The sequence below is a fragment of the Leptonychotes weddellii genome, chromosome 3, assembly GCF_054177405.1.
Source record: "Leptonychotes weddellii isolate Sample4059 chromosome 3, ASM5417740v2, whole genome shotgun sequence".
NCBI classification, from domain to species: Eukaryota; Metazoa; Chordata; class Mammalia; order Carnivora; family Phocidae; genus Leptonychotes; species Leptonychotes weddellii.
This window is the reverse complement of record NC_138371.1, coordinates 106,576,575-106,588,701: the sequence shown is the minus strand read 5'-3', so window position 1 is coordinate 106,588,701 and position 12,127 is coordinate 106,576,575. Positions and strand designations below refer to the sequence as shown.

Below are 12,127 nucleotides of genomic sequence, written 5' to 3'. Positions count from 1 at the left end.
TCAGTTGGTTGAGTGTCCAACTCTTGCTTTCGGCTCAGGTCATGGTCTCTGGGTCATGGTCTCAGGTCGTGGGATCAAGCCCCGAGTTGGACTGCAAGCTCAGCAGGGAGTCTGCTCAAGATTCTGTTCCTTTTCCCTTCTGCCCCTCTTCCCACTCATATGCTGTCTGTCTGTCTCTCTCTAAAATAAATAAATAAATAAATAAATCTTAAAAAAAAATGCTGAGAATGAAAACCTCTCCTGAATCCAAACTCCTTATGTTTTAAATTTTATAAAACAATGTTCTTGATAAAAATCAACAGAGAACGGCAAGTATACAGCTAACAACCCCCAGGCCCAAATTCAAACCAACTGTGTTCCATGCTATAGGACCTGCCTTGGCCAACATGTTATTAGTAAAACTCCGACTTCAACCCAGAGAGAATGGAGTTTCTGGGTATAATGCAAGGAGCTCATAAAAAATGAAGCTGGAGATGATTAGGGAAAAGATGGGTATTCACATATATGTAAATATCACATATTGCTAAATAATATTTATGAATAAAATAAATGATATGTTAATACTACATCTTTATCACATATTATTAAGTATTAAACATATATAAATTATATATATACATATGTACGTGCTTCTCCAAATTTCTTCTTTTATTGTTAATAAGCCTTCAGTTAGGATCAGGAAATTAGGTGTCAAGGTTACAATATTAGCAGTCACCTTCGAAGTCAGATTACAGAAAAGATCCCCAGATTGGGCTGTTTCCTGGGACAAGGTTTCCATTTTCCCCAGATTATGTGGGTCAGAGCAGCTGCAGAGACTCCTGGGCACTCAGCATCCTGCCAGGCTTTTCCATGTCCCATAAGGGAAAGGGGCCGCAGGAAGCCCTGGGGGGATAGTGAAGGGGGTAGAGGGTGGCAGCAGTGGGGGGCAGGAGTAAAGCGCATGTCCTGCATAATGGAAAAGAAGAAGAAGGCAGACCCTGGAGGCCTGTGGAGATTCTCAAACTGTGTCCTCCATCCTCCACTCATCCATTGTGACAAAATGCAGGCTAGGCAGTGGCTTCTGTGACCTGAGCCCCAGGAGCTGGGGCCTGGGATAAAAGCCAGGGTTGTCCCTAAGGACCAGTCAACTCCCACCTTACAGAACTGTTGCACTTTCCTTGCAGAGAGTTGCTAATTGGTATTCTACTGATGGCTGGTGTTTTTGCAGCAAGAATCAGAACCGCATTAGTAAAGATTCAACATCCACCCGGAGACTGTGCTCAGCGGTGGACAAGACACAGATGTAAACAGGCACAGTCCATGCCTGCTGGGCTTGGTGCCCAAATGATAAGGACAGACATGAAAGGCTCGCGAAAGACATAAAGACTCATGAAGTCCAGATAGGCGCTCAGAGGAATAACCATCGTGTACTGGGTTGAATTTCTTTGTCCATTTTGGGGGTATCTTGTGATCCACGATTGGGCTTCTGGAAAGAGCCTATCTAGAGGAGGAATCTGAAGGTGGGTAAGATTGGATGGAATCTGAATTCCATACAGACGACTCTAATTTCTGCAATCGACTCGAGGCTCTGTTGCCTGCTCTTGCCACACACACACACACACACACACACACACACACAAACTATGCAGCACAAAGCCAAGTCGGATCCGAAGTGGGTTAGGGTATTATATAAGCCCTTGGCGGGAGGGGAGATGGTCTTTCCTGTGTGTTTCTTTGGCTGCCGCGGCGGCGGTGGCCGCGGTAGCAGCGAGAGTGGCTCAGGTTGATTTAGAATACGGATGACAGTGGCCTGGCGCGAGCCCACGGCTGACGAAAGCTGCTTAGCCCGCTCGGTTTCCATGGAGACAAGCAGGAGCAGCGGCGGCGGCGGCGGCCGCGAGGCTGTCAGCGAGCGCGGCGGCGGCGGCGGCGGCGGCGGCGGCGGCGATCGCGCGTCCGCGGGGGTCTGCAGGAGGAAGGAGGAGGCCGGGGCCCGGACCCTCGCGGCAGACATGGACTTGCATTGTGATTGTGCTGCCGAAACGCCGGCCGCCGAGCAGCCGTCGGGGAAGATTAATAAAGCTGCTTTCAAATTATTCAAGAAGAGGAAATCGGGTGGCACCATGCCCAGCATTTTTGGGGTCAAAAACAAAGGGGATGGGAAAGGCTCGGGTCCGACGGGCATGGTGAGGAGCCGGACCCACGACGGCTTAGCGGAGGTGGTGGTGCTGGAGAGCAGCAAGAAGGAGGAGCCGCGCGGCGGGGGCGACAGCGGGGGCGGCGGCGGCGGGGGTGGCCGCAGCGGGGGGCGGCCGAACCCGGGTCCCCCCAGGGCGGCCGGGACCGGCGTGGGCTCCCTGGCCAACAGCTCGGTGGCGAAGTCGCACAGCTTCTTCTCCCTGTTGAAGAAGAACGGGCGATCGGAGAACGGCAAGGGCGAGCCGGCGGACGCGAGCAAGGCTGGCGGCAAACAAAAGAGAGGGCTGAAGGGGCTCTTCAGCAGCATGCGCTGGCACAAGAAGGACAAGCGGGCCAAGGCGGAGGCGAAGGGCGAGCGCGCGGGGGCCCCGGGCGGCCTCATCCTGCCGGGCTCGCTCACCGCCAGCCTGGAGTGCGTCAAGGAGGAAACGCCCGGACCCGCCGGCGAGCCGGAGAAGCCCTGCAGGGACGCGCCGCGAGACCCAGCAGGTGAGCTCGGAGGGGGAGAGCCGGGGCCGGCCTCCGCCGATAGCGCCCACGTGCCGGACCGCCGAGAGGCCCACAGCCCCGGGGTCCCTAAGGCCGAAAGCGCCCGGGGAGAGGACGCCGCGGGGCATCGGCGCGCCGAGAAGCCCCGGGCACCCCCCGAGCTGGGCGCTGGGGAGGTCCAGACGGCCGAGGATGCCTCCAGGACAGGTGACGTTCCGGTAAAGACCGTCCCCCTTGTCGACTCGGAATGCGGCAGCGGCCGAGCGGCGGCCGTCCCTGACCCTTCCTCTGTTGATCCACCCTCAGACCCATCGGCCGATCGTATTTGTTTGATGTTTTCTGACGTGACTTCACTGAAAAGCTTTGACTCTCTTACAGGCTGTGGAGATATTATTGCAGACCAAGAGGACGAGGCAGGTCCCAGCTGTGACAAGCATGCCCCCGGGCCAGGCAAACCAGTTCTCTCTAAAAAGAACCCCGGCGTGGTGGCCTACCAAGGAGGAGGGGAGGAGATGGCGAGCCCGGAGGAGCTGGACGACACCTATCTCCAGGAATTCTGGGACATGCTCTCCCAGACTGAGGACCAAGGACCAGGGCCCCAAGAGGGAGCGGCCAAGGCGGCGGCAGCCCTGGAAACCAAGGTGGTGGCCGAGACGTCCAAAGACGCCAGGTGTGCGGAAGGGGCCAAGGACGTGTCCTTGGGCAAGCACAAGAGGCTCAACCGGATTCCCATCGAGCTCCATCCCAAGGAGGAGCCTAAACAGCCCGAGAAGGAGCAGCAGGAAGGCATCCCCAATAGTGACGAGGGCTACTGGGATTCCACCACTCCGGGACCGGAGGAAGACAGCGCGGGCAGCGGCAAAAAGGCGGGCATCCCCCGGGATAGCTACAGCGGAGACGCGCTCTACGACCTCTACGCAGATCCGGATGGAAGCCCGGCCGTCGTTGCCGCCAACGAGGAGACATCCTGCTTGTCCCGGTTAAAGCCTGTGTCTCCAGTCACCATCACCTGTCCACTGCGAACACCAGGCAGTTTGCTGAAGGACTCTAAAATCCCTATCAGCATCAAGCACCTCGCGAACCTTCCATCCAGCCATCCCGTAGTGCACCAGCAACCAGTCAGGAGTGAGATGCCCAGAACAAAAATCCCAGTTTCCAAAGTGCTGGTCCGCAGGGTCAGCAACCGGGGTTTGGCTGGGACCACCCTCCGGGCAGCGGCGTGCCATGACAGTGCCAAAAAGTTGTGAGGTCTCCAAAGCCAAGATGGACAGACCCCATGTCAAGGAATACAACTTACCCTGGAAACCACTCAAAAAGTTTTGCTTCTCCTAAAGAAAGGCTTTTAGGACCATCCCAGCTCCAGAGCCTAGACCGAGGAGGTCTCTGTGCCGCCAGCAGGGGCAGGATACACCAGAGAGGGGGTGCTACACATGGGATTCTCCTCTCCAGATAAGTTCCCTGAGAATTATTTTCAAGCACTTTTAGTTTTTTACCTTTAAAAAAAATCACTTTTTTCTTTTTTCCTTTGATGCACTGAACACTTGGAAGTCACCTTTACTTGCCTTTGCAGAAAACAGGACTTAACCAAACCTATGTAAGCATCATGCCATGATATTTGGCGGGGCCAGGGCCCAGAGAGGGCCTAGAGGAACGACTGCCAACACCAGAGGAGCCCTTCCTCTTCCATGACACTTTCCTTCCTTCCTTCCTTCCTTCTTTTCCTTTTTCTTTCCAGGAAAAAAAAAGAGAGAGAGAGAAAGAAAAGAAAAAAGACCTTTTGCTGTATCACTGTGTGGGAAACACCTGCAAAGCTGAAAGAGCCAGGTATTTACCTGATGAGCAGAGGGGATCACTGATTGGCCAAAAACTTGCCTACTTTCAGTTGCTGGGTATGCAAATAGGTCAATATCTACCACTAGGACAATAAAGGAGCATTTTGGTTTGGTTGGTTTAGATCCTCTGGGGAGAAATAAGAAGCTCAGCAGAGCAGGTTTTTTCTTTTTCTTTTTCTTTCCCACCCAGTGAAGAAATGAGGATCAGGGAAAGATTTCACTAAAATGCCAATAGACACAGTATTTTAGCATTTATAAACTATAACATTTTCATGTGTAGATAATGCATATTTTACAGTTTATCCAGCTGTTAACATTTTATAATCTGTCAGTAACCTCGAATTTAAAATCTGGTTTTATAACTAGTTATGATAACTGTCCCGGACCACTGATGTTCTTTTATGTACTGTAACCGAAAGCAATTCTGTTTTTGTTTTATATGGGATCTCTGGCTCTCAATGCAGGAAAAAAAAAAAAAAAAGTCTATTGTGTTGATGTCCCAGAGGAATGATTCTGGCTTGTCTTGGGTAAAAGACTATTTGCTTCTCACTCTCAATCCTGGTTTTCAGAGATTTTTACCTTGGTTATAAAAATTTTGGATTCAACCATTCTACAATATGGGGAGTCCCAAATGAGGAACATATTTTAAAAAAAAAACCCAATAGAAAAATACAGTTTTTCATGTTGTTTGACTTTTGCTTTATAGATTCATGATTGAGACAGGTGTGTTCAGAATATGACACTGGCAAGTGTATATCGTAAACACTTTACGTCAAGATTTTTTTTTGAAAAGTGGTTTCCTTATATGTATATTTTCTATTATTTTAGATGAGACATTGATTTCAGGACGGGTTACCATATGCCTGGATAGTTTGAGTGATTAACTGAAGCAGTTCCTGGAATGTTATTAGCATCTAATGATTATATAATATCCTCTTTGAAATGCACTTGAGTGTGTTTAATCAAAAGACCGGAGCTTCTACTAGGAATGGATTCGTGGTATCAGGAAGATTAGACATTTTCAAGCAAAACTACATGCATACGAATGGCACAAACACTTCTATATAGCTCCCATTTTCCAGAGAGATTGCCTAAGTAATGAACTGATATTATATGCTTTCTACGCTTGTTTTCTATTTTATAAAGGAAGGAAAGAGGCAAGTTAAGTATATGGAAACCTGTTTTAATAGTACAAAAGGAACAAAATAAATGGACATCAAAGGCAAACAAATTTGAGCCAGTAGCATAAAGTAAATCATTCCCCATTTTAAATTTGCAATGATTCAATGAGAAGAGGTGGTAGAGATTTGTTGAATTTCTTTAGTAGTCAGATTACTGGCTTTTATTGCATTGTGTCAGATCCTTAATGTTATTTCAAAGTACTGTTTTAATATTTAATTTCCTTATACAGATGAGGTCCTATAATCAGACATAGCCTTAAGCACTCTGAACCCACCAACAGGAATTCATCAAGCCACTCACACTCACACGTGCTTATGCACTCAACTGTGCACAAACTAACAGACAAAGGCATGTACTGTACACTCGGAAATATTTTACAAATTATTTCTGTCTTGAGAAAGGGATTTAAATTTGATTTAGACTCCAAATGCATTCATCTTACCCCAGTGAATGTAAAGAACATAAATTTTATTCCTAGCCGTAAAACAAAGGATGTTTATTTTCTTCTTGTGCATTTTCTTGTGAGGGTTATCTTCTCCTCTGTGTGAATCCATGACAGAGTTATATTTGTTCATTCGTTCAATTGTACAGGAAAGTTAGGAGTACCTGAAGTACGGATGAGAATATTCTAACAGTAAAGGCAATCTATTGATAAATCTATTTTGTTAGCACTGGGACAAACTAGTTTTGCTTTCATAATTTTGGGGGCTTATTTCTGCCATTATACCACTATGCTGTGTCTTCTTGTTATAAGTAAAGGAAAATGTCAGCAAAGCTTACCTTCATTTCCCCCTGCCTATTAACCAGTTATACAAGATGTAAAATATTTTCTCTTTTCCATATGTTTTCCACTTTTAAAAAACTCTCATCTTTAAGAATTCCACCCACACCAGTCAAATGAAGGATGAAGGCAATTAATTAAATGGCCTCGGTAGCTAGTTGGGAAACCAGGACCAATGCAGGAAGCCTGCATCTTAACCTTTTCCACCCACAGTTGCTTGCTTTGTGTGTGTGTGTGTGTGTGTGTGTGTGTGTGGGTGGGTGTGTGGGTGTGTGCCCCAAGGGCTACTTTCTCTCATTCATGTTCCTGGAGATTGCTTTTTTTTCCCTCCAGCATTTTAATAGATTTATATTCCAATTATTATTAATACATTTCCTAATTTGGCCATATTTGCTGATTTTTTTTAATGGAAGATTAAATATGGGCTGATGATACCTTTGCTGTGTGTGTGTGATTCTGAGATGCTTAGTTGATTAGGTCTCTTTAGTCAAAGAGCTGGACAAATTAGAGAGGAAAATGTCAAATCAGTTGTTGGCCCTGAATTTATCAGTGAGTTTAATAGCTCTGCACAAAGACAGCCTGACTTTAATAACTACATTACACAGACAATGCTACTTGAACTACTCTAGCATCAGTACTAATGGCAGTTGGATGCTTTTATTCTTCCATTAGCACCGACTGGGAGAAATTTTACTACAGTGTTTTCAACAATTGCTAGAGGAAAAAGATTTTTATTATTTCACCTAATGACAACAATGACAGATGGGACATTAAGAACTTCCTTTAGATACGTTTTCCACAAATTATCTGCCTATTTAAATACAAAGTGTTTAACATCTATGAGAGTGATGACTTACTGGGTCTAAAGCCTTTCTTCCTTAATCTCAGAAGTAGTTTTGAAGTATTTGCACTTAAATGAATATTCAAATAACCCTTTGCACAGTTACCAAGGTAAAAAAAACTATATTAGGTATCAAGATTTCTTCGACTGATCTGAGTTTTTGTTATTTATGTCTTTGTCAGATCAGTTCTCAGAGCCTTTTGACTGTTAACTTTGTATGAAGAGATTGATTAAAGTAGCTTTCTGTCCTCTCCCTTTGTACCCACCATGTTTGATGTTTGCTTGGTGCCCTCAGATAGCCATAAGGGGACACTTGTCATGATGGTGGCATTTTTGACTCTTGCATAGCGGAACACATTTCCTGATTGTAGTCATTCCAGATTTCTCTCCTGAATGATGACAATCTGGCCTTGGTCACGTGTGCTGGGTTTTCACGAAGGCATGTTCCAATACCTTCACAGATACTTTGCTCCCCTTATCATTCTTAAGAAATTAATTCAAGAATTTTATACTCTTAAACAAAAGGAGAACACATCACAATTGCCTCTTATCACCACTGGGAATGACCAATTCAAAGTACCTACATGAAATAAGAGGAGAAACCCTAATACCTTGGCCTACCCATTTCCCCTCCCTCTTCGTCAGACAGACCAAGTGATGAACAACACCGTTCTTATTTGTGGAAACTCGGCCTTAGGAATTTTTGATTGCTTATGCACAAATATTCATGACAGTTTGGGACCCAAAGCTAGCATGGCAGACCGGTGGCTTGTATATCTGTGTGGGAAAGCAAGAGGCCAGCATTTACTTTATAAAAGGACTTGTCTGTAACGTTGTCAGGTGGGAAGTGCGGTTCCCCGTCAAGGTCAGTCGCCCGTCTGCCTCTGAGGATTTTGCAAAGACCGTCATAAATTGCTTCTCAAAGCCTTTGCACTGTGCTAATGCTTTAAAGGAGATGCTTTGTTGCAACTATAGCCACTTATAAAGAATGTTATTATCTCACTCCAGATAGTGCTTTTAAGGAGTGATTCAGAGTGATAGTTTTCATGATTATGGAAAAGTGTTCTTTCCCAAACTGAAAAAGGAAAGATTAAAATAGTCACAAAGCCTCCAGAACAGAAACTGGGCATATTTTATGACCGACGTTTAATTCAATGCAACCTGTGTTCTTGGGGCATATACTGTGCTAATACTTCATAAAAACCCCTTCAGTCTAGGCTCTCACATAGCTGTACTGTGATTGGATTTTCTTAACAGTCATGAAAAACATCTTTATTTTATTTTACCTATTTTTTTTTCCATTTGTTGCTTATGGTTTGTGGGGTGGAGCAGAATGGGGCAAACTTGAACAGGAGTGGTATGGATTAAGCCACACAAATTCCTCTCAAAATAATAATAGCAATTATAACAATAATGAACATTTGTTGAGTCCTTGCTAAGTGCCAGTGACCACTAAGAGCTTTACAAATATTGACATGGTCCTCCTAGCAGCCACATGGGTTAGGCAATATTATTTCCCTAATGTGCCATCTTTAATTCATTCTTTTTGTTTGTTTCCATCCCATCTCATCTCCCCCCCACCTCCCCTCTTTCTCTTTCTCTTTCTCTTTCTCTCTCTTTTCCCCTAGCCTCTGGGATGGGAACATAAACTCTTCTGTAACTTAGACTAACACAAGAGCTAAGAACTACTTAATGTCATGACAGTTCACTTCCAATAGAAACAAAGCTAACCCATGCCATGAAGCTGAAAATTGGTTTTTTTGTCCGAGACGATGGTGCTCATATCACTGACAGAGAAGCCAGGCACAGTTAATAGGCAAACACTCTGCTTTCTTTTGGCAGTATCCTCTCCTTCTTGAGATTAACACCAAAAATATAGGCAGAAATCTCTCCTGTTGTCATGGTAACACTTCTTCCCTGTAGGATGTCGTCATTCCAAGCACGTTGCCCTTGTTTTTCCACCATGAGCCCACTCTAGGCTTGCTCTGACTGTTCCATGTGGTTTGTTTAAATAGCGACTAGCTGATGATCCCTTGCCTGGATACAATTCTGAACTTCAGAGATAAGCTCCTGGCTCTTTCCAAAGTAGCGCATCTTACATTCTGTCAACGGCCATTGAATCCTGGCTCATATTTTCCAATTCAGTCATTCATTCAACTAATATTATTGAAGACCTAGAAGTCAGTCATCGTGAATTTGAATATTTTATATTGAAGGAGAAAAACTAACATATACTGTGTGTTTGCTCTGTGCCAAGATGCTGCTCGGTGCTTTCTTTCACGTTCTTATCACGACTGTTCACAAGGACCATGCAGGGTGGGTATTGGCTCCATCCCGCAGAGGAAAAAAATGATGCTCGCAAAGGTGAAATACCTTGTCCCAAGTCACCCATTTCCTAAGTAATGGACAGAATTTGAATCAGAAACCTAACTCTATAGCTTCTGCTTTAATTATATATTTTTTAAGCCATATGATTCAATTTCTATAAAACTTGTTTTAAGTAAGAAACTGATCAAAGTTCTGAACTGCAAGAGCCACCCCAGATTTGTATAATTGTGGGTACCATCCGACTGACGGCTGTTTTAGTTAAAAGTGAACTTGTATTTTTATTTTTAATTCTTTGATGGCTTTTATACATGTAAGCCTAAAAGGGAGAGCTCAGAGACTAGCAGGTTTTTTTCTCACCTGGGCCAGTCAAAATTGTGGACTATATTCATCAATTACTTTAGAGTTCCATACAAGCAGACCTAAGTACAGATTTTGTGATCTGATGTCTGTTTTGCCAATAATAAAACCAAAAGCAATTTCAGTAGTGAATCTAGCAGCGTGCAACCTCTGTTTTATCCCACTCTGATTCTGTTAATACCTCCAGTATTTAGGGAAAATCCATTTGAAATTGCATCATGGTCATAATTAAGGAGGTTATTTTCCTAATGTATGGCCTGTCTACATTAGGTAAAATGCTTTTAAAATGAATTTTAGGCCTCATTTTAATGAGACACAGTGGAAGATTTTAATAACAGGTGGTCATTCTATTAAAATATAAACTGGGGTAATTTGTGGTAATAATAATCGGTAAAGTAAATTTCTGCTTTGTGTGTGAAGATAACATTTTTAATAAAATATAGCCAAGGTGACTGGTTATTGGAGACATATTTAACTTTCTCAGATACCTACCTGGATCATCTAATAAGCTAAAGCAGAGATACTAAAAATACCTGGTTAGATTTCATAGGGGCACAGAGCGGACACACAGTAAATACTTGTAACCTAAGTATTGAAATGGTCCTAGGTAGCCTGAAGGAATTAGTGAACTTTCTAAATATCTACATTGCAACCGTTTATCCCCCACTACACAGTTATTTCTAAAGAAAAGAAAAGAAACTCTCATAAAGTAATACAATAACATTCTTATTGCTTCCAGGACAAATTTAACTGAACATGAAGGATCTGAGAGTGGTCGTTTTATCAAGAACATCAGGGAAAATGGTTCTGATGTTATAGGCAAAGTAAATTTTTGTCACTTTTACTTGACGCCAGCTATCTACCAGGCTCATTGCTAACTTCAGGTTTTTGACCAAGTTATTTATATGGGATATCTCAGTGTAATATAAGGAATTGCAGGTTATTTGAAAATAATGACAAAGAAGACCCAAATGAGAAACTCCATTTCTATAATTAGTTTTCCTGAAAGTCAGGCATGTCTTTGAGGACAAGCTTTTGGCTGTATTATTTTTGTGCACAGGAGGAAAATTGTTAGTAGGTTTATAGATATTATTTTTATAATAGAATGTTAAATTCCCCCCAAACATCAAAAATCACCTCCTAGAACTACTCTATGTTTTTAAAACTTGTTTTAAAAAAGGATTCTAAATAGCAATAGGATCTTTTCTCCTTTCTCCACTCCAATGATTTAATGGGATAAATGAACCAATGTTTATATTTTTAAACCTGTAAATATTTTATTTTGGGTATTTTATATATTTGTTGATATAATTCCATTTTGTGCATATGTATCATTGTGCATGTTGCTGTTTTTGATAGTCACTCTTTTAATGAATGTAAGAAGCTTGGACTAATAGCACTTTTCTTGTTTCATTCAAACATCTTAAAATGAAAATACAACACTGCCATTTTAACTGTTGTGTTTAATTCAGTCAATAAATTTTGTTGCTCCTTTACATTTAAAGTGAAATCTGTTGGTTGTTATTTTTCCAGGAAGAATTTTATTTCCAGTCTCTTCAATTTTTAGAACTGATACTAATGATGGTGATAATGGCAAGGTGATGTGTGTGTATGAAATTGGTGGAAAAACCGATGGGGGTGGCTGTATTTCTTTCCACACTTTGTAAACAAGTGAAAAGTTATTGTTTGGTTTGGGTGGTCGCCTTTCAAAACGCTTGTTGTCCTCACATGGATCTGATTTCTGAACCTTTTACTCAGAAAATCTCCATTCCTCATAAGCGCAGGAACGTGAGGCCAGCTATTCTGCTGCGATTATTAGGAGCGGCTAACTGGAGTCTTTTTTTAAAGAGTTGTTTTCTGGCTTTTATTGTTTTGTTTGGGGGTGGGCAGAGTTGTTAAAAAGCAAAATTCAACCAAGTAAATTTAAAAATCCAGTTGGCTTCGTTAACAATTCATGAATTGGGCAGCATCCCTTCCAGCAAGTAGAGAGATGCTCTGAGGAGTTGTACAAAATAGAGGGTTTTTATAGGAAGGAGGGTGGGGCAAAGAGCTATTAGTAAAAGAAATAAAAAGGATTATTTCAGGCAAGGTCACCTTCCCTGAAGGGGAAAGGCAATGGCTTTCATTAGGTGGTTGACC

At 43.3% G+C, this 12,127-nt stretch overlaps 1 protein-coding gene across 2 annotated transcripts; it reads left to right on the top strand.

Moving 5' to 3' along the window:
* Positions 1-1,838: 1,838 nt before the first annotated feature.
* Positions 1,839-11,505, top strand: AMER2 (APC membrane recruitment protein 2). 2 transcript variants are annotated; one of them, XM_006738124.3, is made up of 2 exons: positions 1,839-2,667; positions 3,046-11,504. In XM_006738124.3, the coding sequence occupies exons 1-2, from the start codon at positions 1,839-1,841 to the stop codon at positions 3,912-3,914; spliced, it is 1,698 nt and encodes a 565-aa protein (XP_006738187.2). In that variant the 3' UTR covers positions 3,915-11,504. The 2 variants fall into 2 exon arrangements, with proteins under 2 accessions (XP_006738187.2, XP_006738186.2); XM_006738123.3 differs by having other exon boundaries at positions 1,839-11,505.
* Positions 11,506-12,127: the final 622 nt, after the last annotated feature.